The sequence below is a fragment of the Toxotes jaculatrix genome, chromosome 6 (genome assembly GCF_017976425.1).
Source record: "Toxotes jaculatrix isolate fToxJac2 chromosome 6, fToxJac2.pri, whole genome shotgun sequence".
In the NCBI taxonomy this organism is placed as follows: domain Eukaryota; kingdom Metazoa; phylum Chordata; class Actinopteri; family Toxotidae; genus Toxotes; species Toxotes jaculatrix.
Genome location: NC_054399.1, coordinates 23,819,411 through 23,836,709, shown reverse-complemented (window position 1 = coordinate 23,836,709; position 17,299 = coordinate 23,819,411). Strand labels below are relative to the sequence as shown.

Genomic DNA, 17,299 nt, shown 5'->3' with positions numbered 1-17,299 from the left:
CAGAGCAGGAGCTCATTAAAGTGATGCTGATTTAGGAAAAGGGGAGTCAACCTGCTGCAGGCAGTGACCCTGAAAAGGAGTTGGGCAGCAGATAAGTTTTACAGCATTTAATACATCGAATTTGTATAGCGTTTTTCCGGGTGCTCAAAGACGCTGGACAATGGAAGCAACAAACAAAACCAAAACAGAGAAGTAAACAACAATGATAACATTAACAGAAGTGACAAATGGTGGAGAGATGACATGTTTTAGGGGAATGCCAGAAGAAACAGGTGGGTTTTGAGCTGAGATTTGAAGGTCGGTAATGAGTCTGAGTTTCTGATTTGCTGAGGGAGAGAGTTCCAGAGGGTTGGGGCGGCAGCGGCGAAGGCTCGGTCCCCCAAGGTTCGGTGCTTGGTTCTGATGATTGGGGTCAGGATGTTGGAGTCAGATGAACCTAGACGGCGGGTGGGGGAATGGCGATGGAGACGGAAGACAGCTGGGTGAAAAAGTCTGTGAAGTCGGAGAGGAAGGATGAAGTGGTTTTGGGGGGGCGGTAGATGATGGCAACTGTGGGTGATTTTGGGCCAGGGAGTCTTAAGACCAGGTGTTCGAAGGATGAAGCAGCAGGGATGGACAGGGGGCGGAGGGTGAGGTCGTCCCAGTGGATGACAGCAATGCCTCCTCCGCAACCTTCTGCACGGGGATTGTCCAGGTATGAGTAGCCAGTTGGTGTGGTCTGATTTAGTGCAATGTAAACCCATGTATTGCATGGGTTTGTGCCAGGTTTCTGTGAGACAGAGTAAGTCCAGTTTATTGTCGGTGATGAATTCGTTTAGAATGAGACATTTATTGTTGAGAGACCTGGTGTTGAATAATGCTGTCTTGAGAGGCTTTTGTTTTGAAATCGTCGAGGCGGAAGTTGGCACTGGCAGGATGTTGATTGGAGTCAGGTGACGGGTGCTCAGATGACGCAGACGGATGTTGTGATGGCGTAGTGCGGAAGAGCGGGAACTACGGTCTGTCCAGATTGAAGGAATGTTATTTTCAGCTGCGGAGTTGTATGATAGTTTGCGACGGGAGCCTGTATGGATGTAGGGGCGACGTCGAAGAAGGCCGAACTGTCGGAGTCGGAGAAGCTGCTAGGACGTGTACCGAAGAGCCATGATCGTGTGGAGATTTGCGGAGGATGGGAATGACCGCACAGAGGCCAGCAGTAAGGCTGCGAACAGCCACCACATAGCAGCTGATAAGCTGGACGTTCAGGCCGGCGAGCGGCGATGATCAGCCGCACAAGGTGATCACGACAGTCAACGCGGGAGCAGGCCTTGTGTGGTCAAAACGGGAAAAATCATGCCGTGACAGGCGATGGCCAGGCTAGGGTACAGTCCTGAAACTGAAGCAGCGCCGAAAAACCACCACAACCAGGTAGGGAGACAGCGGCAGCCAAGCGCGCCAGCGTCCTCTCCCGTCTGTCCAATTGTTTTGGCAGCGTTCTGTCTGTTTTTGTATTACAGGGTCTCTGCTGGAGACAATGAATTCTACAATGAATTCAGCGTCTGTGTCTTCTTTGCGTTTTAACTCCATTAGTGACTATACAGTTGTCAATCAACTGGCAGATCTGTCTCCATGTCTTTCCTGCAGCATCTCGGTTGGGCTCAGGGTGGTGATACATTATGGTGTAATGGCAACGAGGTGAACTACAGGGACAATCACACCACCAGACTCAGAGTAATGGGGAGATAATCAGGTTAATCACAGGCTGGTAAGAAGGAATTTCACTCTGTCGTTGGGAATATGTTACCCTGCAATTATCTCTGTCAGTTTAATTATAATGCAAAATAGCAACAATTAGCTCCTCACTGAAATATTCTCAATAATTAACGTAGGCTGTGTATGAAATCTAGTGTATGGTGATAGTATGTTCTTCATTTGTCACCTGCTGGTGATAATGTACAGTTAATGTAAAGGAAGACTTGAATGTATTGCTTTACTATACTATACTTTTACCCTCAAGCCCCCGCTTTCCAAATGTCTGCCCCCTCCCCCAAACACACACGCTTGTACAGTTAAGGTCATGACCTCTGTACTTTTTTTTTTCTGGGAATCTGGGGGTTTAAGTAACCTTCAGGGATTTCCAATAATAAAATATAATAAAACTCACATTTCTAAGGCTTAGGTTTGCAGTATTTGTAGTCATAGTATTTCACCACCGTGACTCAGGAGAATTTCATTCTTGGCAGTGTGGAGAGGGATAGATTTAGATCTGATGTTGGAGAAATAAAACAGCAAATCTTGACTCATAATTTTCTTGTATTAGAGAACAAAGTTCTGCTCCTTTTAGTTAGAGCTAAGTTTGTTGTGTTTAGTTGAGTTGGTTGATTTTCAGGGGAATATCTTGTTAAGCACTCCTCCACTCAAATACAGCTCCTTATTCAAAGTCAAGCCAGTAGCTTTTTTTGTGAAGATGAAACATTATCATAAAAACATCAGGTCTCTGCGGCTGAAAGTTTAGTTTCATTGGTTTAGACCTGATATTGATTTTATGCAGTTTATGTTTTATGGTTTGTCCATTAAAATACAACAATATAGAGAATTTCAATTTGACCTATGACTAATTTTTGTGTTCCCCACTTCTGAAACCAAAGCTACGCCCTTAATGGTCTTTACCTAACATATTAACAGGTTTGATTTTTCAGTGCAAAATGCAAAGCAGTAATTAAGATGTGGAAGCGTATTAATTAACAGCTCCTTACACACAAACATTTAACTCAGTCTAATACTCACAGACAGTCGTGTCAGCTCACGACAGACTGAACAGCGAGAGCAGAGCAAAGTCTCCTCACAGAGACACTGACACAAAGCTGTCTGCGAGCGCTGAGCCTGACACGATCAAAATCATCTCAAAAGAGGGAAAAGTCTGATTGGAGAAAAAAAAAAAAAGGCCCGGCAGCCTGAGATCAATGGCAGAATCAGAGAAGTGCATAAAGGTCTTGGATAACAGAGGTCTGAGTGCAGCAGATAACAAGGTTCAACTGAGTGAGAATCAGCAGGAGTCCACTTCAACAGAGTGCAGAAGAACTCAGCAAGCACGAATAATGAGCTAGAAACATTTATTAAGTGCCAAAAAGGGTGCTTCGACTAAATAGAACTGCAAAGTTGAAGGAGTCCAGGGTTCTTGGAGTAAAAGTCTGGTTCATTTCCTGCATGGACAGCATTAGGTGGCTCACAGCTCCTGTTTGAATCATCAACTGAGTAAAAAAATATCTGTTTTTTTTTTTACAAAAAGTCAAATGTTACAAGCCTCAGTACATAAACACTCAAGGAGAGATGTTAACTACAACTCCCATGGTGCATTTCAGTTCAATTGTTTTCTCATTATTTGGTTTGGTCTAATGGGCTTTCTGTCTGGCGGCTTTGTTTGTGTTTGTCAGCAGAGTCCCAGAACCATCTGTCTGCAGGGGCTTTTCCCTCCCTGCAGGTGAGGGGATTGTAATGGAGCATGTCAGGGTCACGCGAGGATAAACATCAAATGCTCTCTTTTGAATTTTTATAATTAGTGGCTGTCTCTGGAATTCTGCTTTATATATTATTTGGAGTTTTCCATTGGACGCTGAGAATGGATTTTAAGAATTCTGCATGTGGAGTCTCAGTGTGGTGTTTGTACCCCAGATTTCACAATCATGAAGGGAAATAGGTTAAATAACAGAGTGTATTTTAAGCCAGATTGGAAATGGGAGGTTGTCTCTGAGGTTGTTCACGGGTCTGTTGGAGTTACCTGTGCTCTTCTGGGTCATTGTGAGATGAAGGTATGACAGATTTTGCTCTGTTTCCTCTTCTCGTAAAGAAACGTTGCCAGTTTGCTGTAGATCAAATTGACAGACTGACAGCAAATGTTTGATTAGTGAGTGTTTGACTTACAGTCCACGTCCATGAGGTGCTTCCCAACGAAAGCATACAGAGGTAGATGAAGCGTTTCTGAAAACATCTTATGATAGTGCATACATGTAAATAATCCCTCTTTCTAGGATCCGTCATGACTGATCATGCATTGACTGGTCTTATTAGAGCTAATGTGTCACAGCATTAAATAGTTTCTTCATTTTCATCACTTACATATGTCATTTATTGGACATTGTGGGGATTTTTTCTCTGATGTTTTCACATTCTTTCCCTCATCACATTATTGGTTGCATATGTGCAGTAGTGTCCACTTCTAATTTCACAGAAGCCTGCAAATCATCTCAATTTCTAAGTATTATAGTTAAGTGCTTAAACCCTGCTAGAAATTGGATGTTGATGTTGATCTTCAGTGGTTTAATCCTGCCGTGTATCTGTGTGGTTTCATCTTGACTTCACATATGACAGAGATCATGAGCACACAGATGGAGAGTGAAACTAATGCCTGTACATCTTTGCCTGCTCATCCATACATGGAGCTGCAGTCCTCTTTATGAAAGCTTAGTTGTTTTCTGCCAGCTGTTCTGGTCCAGATCTGTAGATTACAGCCATTAATCTTGTCAAACAACATACCTGCAGATATCTCATTCTCCTGAGGCTGCATATGAAGCGACTGCGACAGGCTCTGGATCCCTCTGAAGTCCTGATAAAGCTCTGTTAATTGACATGCTAATTGGATGTGTATTGTGGTTTCTGTATGATCAGTGCAGGATGAGCTTGTATGAGGTAATTAACTTCTGTGATGGGGCACAGATGCCTGGAACAAAAGACTCTGTGATGGTGTCTTTGAGTGTGTGGGTTAATATTCATGTATGGTTTGGTTGCGGGTGTTTGTACTGATGAAGCGAAAAGTGTCTGGCTCTTCTGGCTTTGGTTTCTTTGTCATCTTGTTCTAGAGAGGTAACCTTCAGTTAGCTTGTGCTTGTACAGTTTTTTGAGGCACTCAAACACTTTTCCCAAAGCTTCCTGGGTTGAAGCATTTAAAAAGTGTTGGCAGTAACACAGCAGACTGCAGAGGAAGGATGGTGACAGTTAATGGGGCCCTGAGCTTCACTCCATGAAGGAGCTTCTTCGGTCTTTAAGTCCTGTAGCTCAGTTCACTCTGTCAGGTCGAGAATACTTGACAGTGTTGTTGTGGTCTCACTGTTGACTCTTTGCAAGGGTTGAGTTTTACTCTCCAGGGTCATATAGGGCCAACTGTAGCTTTAAGGTTGTCCTTAAGCGTCCCACTAAAATTACGTTACCTTGATTCTTTTTGCAGATAAAGCACCTGACCAGCTGAGGCATAGACTCTTTGCACTATGTCACATATCTATAAAACTTTAAGTAGTAAATAAAATTATATAAAAAGTTTCTCAGAACTCTTTGTTGATACCTTGAATTCAGTCTGAATGCGCTGCAGCAGACTTGTCACTGTCCCTGTTTGCACTCACGCTGCAGTAATTTCATTTCCTGCTGATCCTGTTTGCTCCCTGTGCAGCTATTTCTCATTTTATTATGTCAACAGAACAAGTTGATTTGACACTAATTTCCTATATTCGCACGGTATACATAGTACACTGGTAAACATACACACAGACTGGATAAACAGACCTCTGTGCACCAAACAAACACAAGAATGGCAGGAACAACTTTGCTATAGAACTGACAACTCTGTTGCACAGATTTGTCAGACATGTAATCACAAGTAATAATTGTTTCTAAATTCTCATTTGAAAGAGAGAAAATTACAGAGGCAGGGGATGACGGCTATATTCCGCGAAAAAAAAACCCCTCAGAATTTCAGAGATAAAAGTCGTAAATTTGTGAGAAATAAATGTGAAATTCATCACAAATTTATGAGAAGATCACTGGAAGAATTTTTTTTTTTTTTTTGTCTTTTTCAAGGATTCACATCGCTTCACTTTCAAGTCTGGACCAACCTCATTGGTCACATGTTGACACAAAATTCACAGAGTTTTGGGGGGAAACTTTACAGTCATTTTTACAGGTTTTTAAATGACCAGCCATTCTTTGTGTTTTTGTGTGTGTGTGTGTGTGTGTGTGTGTCTGTCATTGCATGGGATTTGTAATTTGTAAACTGTATTTTCATTAGATACAGTGTATAACAAAAATAACATGTTTCCTCTGTGGTTTGGCTGCCTGAGAAAATGCCTCTTTGGTTCACACATAGCAAAGTCTTTCTGCGTACTATAAATGTTGAGAGGGGAAAAGTGTTTTCAAGAGTCAAAGATACACAAAATAAAATTCTCAGTTGAGTTTCATTGTTAAAAACATAAAAACCACCAGCTTTACCCCTAAGAGGAGACAATGGGGGCACATAGTCCCACCAGATACAGGTGTGTGTACTCATTATCTAACTGTAAAGCATCACTCTGATGATGCCTCGATTTCCAAATCCTCACTACAAAGAAAGGTGGTGGGATTTTATTTTATTTTATTTTATTCAGTGCCATTATCCCATCAGACACCCTGTCCACATCTGGATGCAAGTCTGCTCAGACCATCAAGTCTAGCTCACAAGGGGCTTGGTGTACTGTTGTGTGTCAGGATCATTTGAAATGCTGGACTAGACTGGTGCTAGACCCCTGAATGATCCATTGGGTCTTCTGCCTTTTACTTCACGGTGCCATTTTATCAGTGTGATCCTGTTTCAGGTCCAGGCCACAAGAATTCATTATGTTCTACAGTTTAGTTTGTTTAGTCTCATCATCCCTCTCTTTGTTTGTGTTCATCAGGGCTGAAGAAAGCATAGAGGGAGGGAACCAGCAGGAGAAACCAGCAATGGGACAAAGAGTCAAAAACACAAGGTGAGTGTGTTCAAATGAAAACCAACTAAAAATGTATAAATAAAAAACAGGTAAATGAGAAACTCTACTTCCAAGTAAGGAGTTGGTCAAATATACGTATATCTGACCAAGAACACAAGCAGTCACTCTCAGTTTGTACAGTCTCAATTTGTCTGTTTGAAAAAATTCTACTACAAAGAGGCTTACTGTATTTGTGAGCTCATGTTTACAACATATTATCATCAGTGGTGTAAAGTAACTATTTTTTCTCTGCACTTACATCTTTGAGATTCTTGTGCTTTTACTTGAGAGGTTCCATTTTATGGTGCTTTATACTTCTGCTCCGTTTCATTCATTTCCAATATATTTTCATTAGTTTATGATTCCTTATAAATGGAACTGCTCATAGTTACGATCAGGTCGCCTGTTCCTCAACCAGCTGCTGTACAATGTTAAAATGCTGAAATATCTTTATGTGTGTGATAGCATAATGAACAGTTGGTAGTTTTGGCACATTCTGATGATAATATATTTCTAATTTAAATAAAAAATTCTTCCAACAAGAAGCAGAAGAAAAACTCACAGTGTAGATGTACATAGTTTTCCTTTAAAACTAAAGTTCAGTGTCCTTGGGAGAGTGTGTGTGTGTATGCGTGTGTGTGCGTGTGTGAGAGAGAGAGAGAGAGAGAGAGAGTCAGCACAGATAAATGTTAGTCAGTTTTTTAATGTATGTAGTGAATTGTTCAGTGTATTATTGCATGTGTGTGTGTGTGTGTGTGTGTGTGTGTGTGAGAGAGAGAGAGAGAGAGAGAGAGAGAGAGAGAGAGAGAGAGAGAGAGAGAGAGAGAGAGTCAGCACAGATAAATGTCAGTTTTTTAAGGTATGTAGTGAATTGTTCCGTATATTATTGCACGTCTGTGTGTGTGTGTGTGTGTGTGTATCCGTGTGTGTGCGTGAGGAGCTGTGGAAATATACCATGACTGCAGAAGAACTGAATGTGTGTCTGTGTGTGTGCTTGTATGGTTTGATTGGCACATGTCACACACGTCTGTCAGCGTGGAGAAGAAAGAGGAACATTTAAAGCGTGGTGATTCATGCCCTGCTGCTCTGTTTAATGTCTCGCCCAGATCTAATTACAGCCACTCTGAGTCTCGCTCACCGCTTTTAATTAACACGCCCAAAAAAGGGAAATGGAGCAAAAATGTAAAATTAATTGAACGGAATTTGTAATTCAAAGTGCGAGAGTGAAAGAAGAAGGAGATGAGATCAAATATGAGCCCATACTTTTAAGAGTTGGCTCCCGTGGGGTTTCCCATCCTGTGTTTCAAGGTTTGTGTGTTGTGAGTCTACAGAGGGGTTGCGGCCTCCATTTTCAAAACGAGGCATCAGAATTAAGCTTTATATAGAGCAGAATAATGATGTGGATTCCTGCTGGGAGAAATAGTCTTTTAATAAGTGAGAGCTGGCAGAGAGGGGCCACTCTCAAGGCTGCACGGAGTCTGGATTAATGCGGCAGGCACCACTCATTTATAGAGGAATCACTCAAGCTCACACACTATTGATTTCACCTAACGGGTTCACACACACACACACACACACACACACATACACAAAGTAAAGGACTTAATTTCACTGTGTTTTCAAAGAAAGTCAGTTTGGAAAAAAAGACTGAATCCTACAACTCTACAGTCTTTACAATACTGACACGGCTAAAAGGGGTTTTAAAAGCACCAACATTTCACTGGGGATACTGAGGGTGTTAAAACCAGAACCGTCAATATATGGTGCTTCGAGAAAACCATGAAGTGTATTTGAAACATAAACTAAACATTGGTCACAGAATCTGAAACACACACACTCAAAACAAAGTACCAAAACATTAATACCCTTATCCAGAAATCAAACTGTATCTCAGAAATATATCTAGCTATTGGCCGTATTCAGTCATGACTCCTCTGAAGGTGGTGTGATGGTCAGAGCTGATATAAAGACTCATATTTGTTTTATTCTTATTACAAATGCAGATGAAAAAGAGCAAAGACCAGTGATGGAAGAAATATTCAGACCTTTAACTTATGTAAAATTAGAAACACTGTAAAAATTCCCTTTTATACTAAAAGCTTTACATTACAGTTTACTGTATTTACATGATTGCATGATTATTAGCAGTTTAATCTGGCAGCTAGCAAGAGCTAATTTTACCCATTTCATATACTGATGGGTTGAATAAAAAATCTTTGTGTTCTATGAACTCATCATTTCTTTTTTTAAAATATCAAATCTAAATCTAACTTCAAAATAACTTCTTACAGCCAAAGTTAGTCTTTAAATGTTTAGTTTCATACAGACAAAATTCTCAAATCCAAAGATGTTTTAATTCACCATGATGAAAAACAGCAAATATATGGAACGTTAAAACGCAAAAATCTTTTAAATGAACTTAATTATTAATTTTTTTTTATGTGTGAGAATGGGCTCTCCAAAATAAAATACGGACACTCAAAGGTTTGTATTTGAACAAAATATTTTCTTTATTCTGCAAGAGAACTGAATATGGTGGAGCTCCACTGATAAACGTACATGAGATCAGCTCATTAACAAATGGAGAATCTACAACCAACAAACTATTGCAACCGATACGAAAAAGTAAAATGTACTGTGATGGGCCAAAACCATTTCAAAGAGAGAATACCAAGAGAAGCTGGTAGCAGGTGGCAGAGGGTAACACTGAGAAAGAGACCAGTCGCAGCCAGTCAAACAGCTGCATGGGACAGAAGTACCAACATTTTACTGTGTGAGTGCGCAGTTTTAAATGTGGAACAGTTGTGTGTTCAGGCCAAACTTTATGACTTCAGATTCAAAAATGGTGGAATTTGTTTTTATTTCTACTATTTTGTATAGTTCTCTCCTGCAAAAGGCCATGACACACCGATAAAAGACACAGTTTACACAATACGATCTGTGAAATCAGGACAACTTTTAACAGTGAGGACAGAAATAGTCAACACTCTGTCTTTTGGCATCTTGGTATTTAGCGTTAGTCACGGTCCACTTTCTCAGCGTTACGTCGTCATAGCATTATACAACTGACACAAAAAGGACTGGAAATTGTTTCAGCTGTAAGCAGTGATGTTAAATTTGCTATATTAAATTCAGATCTGAATACACCATAAACAGACAAATAACAGTTGTTTTTCAAAGACATCTTTTTTACCATTTTTCTTTTATACACAAAAAACAACAGTCAAGAGTACCAAATATGCATGCTGGATCTGTACGTATGTCAAAAAGGGGCAAAAGGGGGGGAGGGGAAGAAGGGGTGTCATATACACTTTTTTTTTAGATCATTTTTTTTTTAGTTTGTTTTTCTAAAAGTTCTTTATTTTCATATATATAAGAAGCTGTTACTCCTCGAAGCTGTGCTGGGTACTGTGATCAGATAAGCAGTGGTAAGAACACAACACGACTCCTCGGTGAGAATCACAAACATATTCAAACCTGGCTGCAAATAAAACTTTGCAGAACTGCTTGAGGGCGAGTAGTAGTAGTAGTAGTAGCAATATCTGTAATAATAATAATAATAGTAGTAGTAGCAGAGGAACAACAGACAGTTGCTATTTTAACAGTCCTGGGGTGGTAGTGAGTATAAACACTCAGAAAAAAAAGGTAACAGTAGGCTTATTGTACCTTTTGTTACTGAGACTGCACCTTTGAATCACAATGTACCTTTATTTTCTGAGAGGTGAATCTAAGCCTGTTTCCTGGAGTTATTTAAGTTGGAGTTGAGTTTTCCAAAGAGAAAACTCAACTAAACAGTCAGTAAAAATAAACTTGACAAAACAGATATTTTGGTTTGTCCCGCTAACCTTTTCAACTGCTTTTCTTTTTCTGTTTTTAGTACAACTACGAACGAAACCCTGCCCATTCAGAGACACCTGCACTGTGATTTGATTGGTTGATGCACCTGAAGGAAAAGTTGCCCCTCCATCACGGACCCCTGGCTGACAGAAAAGGGAATATTGCAAGTTGTGATGTAATGAGATATGAAGGGAAATCGTCCTGCAGAAACCTCAGATCGGTAAGTGTTGAATTCATTATGAATGAAAACTGACAAGAAGACAAATCAATTCAATTAAAAAAAACTGCCCATATCTCCTGTAGCATTTGCACTTAGTGAGTGGCTGAGGTGAAAGTTGAATTTTGGTACTACTTTTGGAAGTATCAAAATTAATTAATAATCCTAATTCTTGTGCAAACAAAATATGAAGCACTCAAAGTCCTGTAAAACAAGATTTACAAGTTCTTATTTCGAGAGGATGATATCTCCTGTGTACAAGTTGTTACCATAAGCATCCAAGATCAGAACTTGTGGATTGTTGTTCTGGCCTTGTTCTGATCTTGTTTGCTTGTGGGGCTTTGAGGCTTCATTTCTTGTGTGCACAAGTTGTAACCTTTGAAATGTGAAACATGTAGTGCCATTAATTCAAATTCAGAATGAACTCATTAATTCAAAACTTCCAAATACATATTTTGTTGTTGAGATTTCTACAGGACATTTTCAACACACAAACAGAATAGTTTCGAATTGCAACTCAAACTAAACTCCAGCTACTGTTGTCATGTGCAAATATCTGAAGCAGTGTGAGTATGAAAGCTGTGACACTGGGACTTTTGGTAGTTTTCCTTCAGTTTATACCAAACACACAAACTGAAGAGAGCAGATCAAGTTAAATCTGACTGTTTTTTTCCCCCACTGGGACATCACTGAACAAGGATTCTAAAGATGAATCCTTCCTGATAAAAGTACCTGTTTGAACTCGTTTCAACACAAATGAACAGATCAGCCGACAATCCTCTGTGGCTGTACGGGACGCCCACTCACACAACGCGGTTTTATCTTCTGAGATGTGATAATATCAAGGCAATGGAGATAAAGCAAAACTTCACTGAAACATCCCTTTCCAAGCGACAACTTAAAGATTAACAAGAACTGAAATCTTTGGTCTAAATGTTTTGGGGGGGGGGGGGGGCATGAAAACAGTCAAAGAAGAACGACTACGACTCAAAACAACCCTTCAAACTGTAATATCTTTCAGCGTTTTATATATATATATATATATATATATATATATATATATATATATATATATATATATATATATATATATATATAAATGTGTGTGTGTGTGTGTGTGTGTATGATAGATACGACATCTCTGTGTAAATGTGAGGATGCATATGCAGACATCACAGGTAAATACTAACACAAGTCTCCTGTAGATGATAATGTGTGCAATTTCAGACAAGCCCTCTGTGAAGGAAAAGATTTGAACATATCTCTGAGAAAAGTTTCAAAAAGCGCCTCCTTCCCTCCTAAAGTAACTCTACGTCTGCCTGTAATGAATACTGTACATCTGTCATAAAACTCTAAAAACCTCAGCTCTGCTCGCCATAAAACAAAAGGGAACTCTTCGTTTTCTGATTTTTTTCTTTAATAAATGTATATTTCCATATAAAGACATTCAACAGTGAGCAATGCAATATTGTTCAAGTAATAGAGTTAGGGATTTTTTGAGTTCCCTATGCAAAAAAAAACAAAAAAAAAAAACAAACAAAAGTCAGCTAAAAGGAAACAAACAAAAACCCCTTCAGACTGTGGTGATGGAGAGGAAGGAAAGACTATGACATCCTTTTGGTGATGATGCTGTGTCTAAGCTACAGGAAACCATGAGGGACAAGCCTCTTGAAGTGAGGACACTACAAAAGTCGTGGGGCTCTAGCTTAATCGACTGAGAGTGATTTAAGTATCAATGAAGAAAAAACCCTGATTTGCTTCTTTTTTTTTTTTTTTTTTCCAAATCGCTGGCTTTGTTGTGTGGTAGTTTCTACGGTAAACTTGAAAACACCTGAGGGTTAATGACTTAGATGGAGACGTTATTAAGTCGAATTGGCCTGCATTTCCGATAGCACCTTGAGTTAGGATCATCTTGTTTCTGTCAGGGAAAAACATGACAGTGGTGCTTTAACCAAAAAAAACAAAAAACAAACAAACGATAAAAACTGCTTTGGACCCGGAGTGATCCTTTTTTACATTCAAGATCATATTAACAAACTTTTCCTGTCCCCTGTAAAACTAAAGAATCCTGAACCTCCAGAGAGAATGAACACAGATGAGACACCATCATCACAGCTTGACAGAAGCAGACAGGAAATTCATAGCCTGTGTCCTTTTCCTTACAAGGTGAAAGCTTCTCCACCTCACCACAGTGTCTTCGCTAATTCTCACAAGTGAGCCGCACAGTGGATTCTAGTACCAACATCAGTAAGACGCTGGACAAAAACACTAGTCTGGGTTTCTGTAAAATAAAGAACAGCTAAAATCTTACGGACAAATTTACCCTGAAACATCACATAAATACTTGTTGCTTCAGTTTAACCGAAACAGAACACAGCTAACATCCTGTTTCACCAACTGCTGAAACTGTTAGGTCTAACTGTGCTGATGTCGTCTCCTCTGTTGTCCTCTGCACCCACTGTTTTCAGCTACGCTAGGACAGTAGAGAGGGACTACGTAGGCTGGCAGTATGCTTCACGCAAAATCAGATTTGGTCTGTACTGATAATTGAAACAACTGGTTGCAGCTGTATTAAAAGTTTAGCAGTTGTTCTAATTTTCATGTAACTTTGTCTTTTTGTTTTTAGGAATTTGCAAGACCTGTCTCTTCTGTCCTTGTCTCATCATGGACACGGTTCCAAAAAACACCTGGAAGTCACAGTAAGTACTCTCAGTTTCCCTCCACCTTTAATGTGTTTCTATTTGTGAATTTTGAACTGGCACATAGACAGATAAGGAAACGCGATCAGTTTGAACAGATCCTAATTGGATTTCGTACAGCGGACTTCAGGACGCACCAAACTTAAACAGCTTCCACTTAGAAACATAAAGGGGAGACGGTTTACTATCAATGGCTTTCAGCTCCACGAACCTCACCTCACCCCAACTCCTTTACCTAATCAGAATGGATTTGATGAGTGTGGGGTGGTGGTGGGGGTAGATAATGGTGATACCATCAAGGGTTACTACACTGTAGCACTGTAGGGCGGGTGGTGGGCACAACCAAGGTTGTATCATTCACTCACAATTACACCTCTTCTCAAACAATGGCCCGCTTCCTAAAACCAGACACACTCCCTCTGATGCACAACAGTGTGTGTGTATAAGTGTGTTATTGGCCCATACACTAGAAGGCTGGCTTATCATATTGTGAAAAACACTGCAGATGACAGAGGGGGGGAGGGTGCTTTGTCTGACTTTGTAACCAGTGTCGTCTTGTCTCTTAGTTTTTTTGGTAGATGCCCTCATAAGTGTTATCCTGTTAAAACCAATAAAAAGCTCAGTTTCAGAGAGGAGGGTGGAGAGAACAGCTGTCTTTGCTATACACAAGGATCATATAATCACCCCTCTTCCTTGCAGCTCCGCTAAACGTCGCTTTTCATAAAGTAGCCACAGATTATCCGATAGGCAGCGATGGGACGACTGTCTGGAGACACAGTCAATCAGTGACAGGGAATTTCTAAGAAGAATAGAATGCAACTTGTGTTTTTCTCTTCAGTTTTTGAAGATATTTTTTATTGTGTGATGCTTTTTAGTTTTTGACAGAAAATGCTTCCACTGGTTATAAAGTCAAGCACCGGGCAAAAAAGTTCTGAGTTTAAAGAAAAAAAAATGAAACTCCTCTGAGCAATCAGACAGACAAAACTGAATTTCACTCCAAAAGCTTCACTGTGCACTTTGATTATCTCTTGGACCTTAGTGCATCTCTCTCACTCTGTTTGACTGATGAACTACATTAACACAATGCTAGATTGCACGTTCTTTCAAGTTTTCAGTATTTTCTTCTAAAGCCTGTGTCTTCAGCTTGGGACGTTGCCTCTGTCTACCTTCTCTCTGTGTTACACGTAAAACATTTTTTGAAAGCTTATTATCTCTGAAGGTTTTGTAAAAAAAAAAAGTGAAAACAGTCCCAGTTTTCAACCCACAGTCGTTAGCATATATGCATGTATCACTCTCTTTTTAAGCCACACATAAATTGGGTTTCAGGTTTTCTGGTCAGACTCCTTTTCCTTTATGCTTTCCACTCACAGGATGATTTTGGTGACACTGACCTTTTTGTAACCTCGTCCTGTCTGGTTTATGTGAACCCATATGTGACCTCAGGACTGCACGTTACTCTGTGAGCTCAGTCTATTGAAATTAATGGATGTAACCCCCACAAACATTTTATCATTCCAGGCAGATGTGTTGACATCAAATTGTTTTGTCAGAACAACATTTAGGAAATAAAATACATTTACCATTTATGCTGGAGAAGGACTTGAAACTATCATTTTCATTGATGATTATTTTTCTGTAGAGTGATTAATTGATCGACTCATCATTTTGGCTTTAGTTCTGACTGATTCATAGGGTAACATGCAGGGAGCTCAGGTCACAAATGGGACTCACTTAAGTGCTTTTATCTCCACCATCTGTATTTACAGAAGGTCCTGGTGTTTCTGTTTACGTACCATTTGGTTTTCCAAAGAGGCTATTTGGTGCACACGTGGCCCAAAACTTGATTTTATGTGTGGTCTCAAACACACCATTCATTTGCTTCTCGTCACTCATTTCCATTCACAAAAACAAAGGAAAAAAAAGAAATACACACTGGTGGACTCTTTGCCCTTCCCCTCCCCTCTCCACACCAAACTTTGGTCTCTGGTTCTAATCTGTGACGTTGCCATTTAGACATTGGCAAAAAAAAACTTTACAGTTAATATAAAAGCAAGCCTTTTGTCCTTAAGACTACAAAAGTGTTTTGTGTTGCTTGTGCTCCCCCTCCCCCTTTCAACTCCCCAAACCCTCCCCCTAAACCCCTCAGCAGCAGTCTACATGGAGGAACACTTACGGAAAATAAGCGTCCGTTGTCTTGTTATGCTACATTATTTTTGCTTTTCGTACGGAGAGGGACAGAGACAGACACTTGACATCATCATCTCCTCCTGCATTTACCACAAAAAGTTAGGAGTAAACAAAAGGAAACATCTGAAACACGAAAACGACTCCAGAAACGAAAAAAAAAAAGTTGCAATATAATCATCTGAGGTGAAAAAGAAAAAGGTGAAAAACAATAACAGGAGCAAACAAAAGGTTTAAAATGGGAATGTTTTGTTGTCGTCTTCGTCGTCATTCGCATGGTTTTTGAGTTTCTGGTAAAAAGTCTGAGCTGGAGTTTAGGTAGCAGCGGGGTCAACCTGAAACTCTGAAGTTGCCTACTCCGTTTCCTTCCTTCCTTCCTTCTGCCGCTTTTTTTTTTTTTCACATTCACAAACATTTAAAACTTCCTTGTGCAAATCAAGCAGTCTTTAGAAAGAATGCCCTCCGTAATTGTTCTTGTAAAAATATATAACTCCAAGGTGGCTGACGTGTGTGTTGCAGCAAGTGTTAAATTCGTTTCTATCTATCTTTAACAGGTCTGGTGTTGGGGTTGCTTTGTATTTCAACCAGTTCCCCCTCCCTCCTCCTTTCACCCTCCCCGTACTCCCTTCCCCAAGAGGGGGTTGGTTTGTTGTCTTTGTGGGGGTTTGGCCAGGCAGGTGGGGTTCATCTGCGTCCGGAGGGCATCTGTGCGTAGACGGGGTATGCGAGGCGGACGTTGAGCGAGTCGTTGTGCTGAACCAGGGAGGTCTGGTGGTAGTGGAGCACCAGGTCCTTCAGGCTGCTGTACAGGTTGTAGGGCTCAGCGAAGCCAAAGCCACGCGGTGTGCTGTAGATGACACAGTGCTTCACCTCGCCTTCAACACTGACACACAGACACAGAGGAAACAGGTTCAATAAGCTAGCTGCTCAGTTTTCAGTTGGTCCTAATTACCCTTTAAATATATTGATTCCAATTAATTGTAAGTGTCATTTCTTAAGTCTTTTAGTAACTGAACGTTTAAAAATGTGAAATTTGTCTACAGGCAAGCTGCATTCAGAGGAAAGAACTGGGCCACAGTCCTTTCCTCCAGAAGCTAAGAATCTTAAAAAAGTAAGTGTCTTTTATGTAATTAACGATTTCTCATACTTTGGCCTTCTTCTAAATTTCCGCTCTGATGTCGTGTGTTCTGAAAAGTGTTCAACACACAGTTGCCAAGTTTTAGGTACAATCTAATGTAATCCAATACAACACAACAGCTCTAATATAATATTCAGTTTCTGTTGTTAGGAGTTGATTACAACTCTATATTAATGTCTGAGGCTGTAGTTATTACTTTTAGAGGTTCTCTAATATTGTGGCCTTCTCATATTGTGTAAATGAAAGACACTTCACATCACTACAACCATGTCTTGGGTGTACTCACACTACAGAGCAGGCGTAGCAGCCCTTTTTGCTGCTTTCTCGGATGAGAAACGCTCCATCCGGCTTCCCGAGGAGAAGCTCCTCCGCCTGAGTCCGGTTCAGGTCCCCGACAAACCAGCTCTTCTCATCGTAGTGAGGCAAGTTCTCATCCTCCTCACTCACAAAGTAGCCTCTGCACCCAAGCGTACAG

General features: G+C 40.3%; 1 protein-coding gene and 1 long non-coding RNA gene across 4 annotated transcripts in view; one reads left to right on the top strand and one right to left on the bottom strand.

Moving 5' to 3' along the window:
- The first annotated feature begins 1,003 nt into the window (after positions 1–1,003).
- Positions 1,004–13,558, top strand: LOC121183053. The gene is made up of 4 exons (XR_005894183.1): positions 1,004–1,407; positions 6,678–6,749; positions 10,627–10,806; positions 13,430–13,558. It is a non-coding gene; the product is annotated as an uncharacterized LOC121183053 (long non-coding RNA).
- The window catches only part of pik3r3b (phosphoinositide-3-kinase, regulatory subunit 3b (gamma)), a 191,814-nt gene continuing 187,098 nt past the window's right edge, over positions 12,584–17,299 (bottom strand). For all 3 annotated transcript variants that reach the window (XM_041039885.1, XM_041039883.1, XM_041039884.1), the window contains 2 exons: positions 17,111–17,281; positions 12,584–16,569 (listed from right to left, as the gene is read on the bottom strand). In XM_041039885.1, coding sequence (XP_040895819.1) covers positions 16,371–16,569; positions 17,111–17,281 — 370 coding nt within the window. In that variant the 3' untranslated portion in view covers positions 12,584–16,370. The remainder of the gene's footprint in view (positions 16,570–17,110; positions 17,282–17,299) is intronic.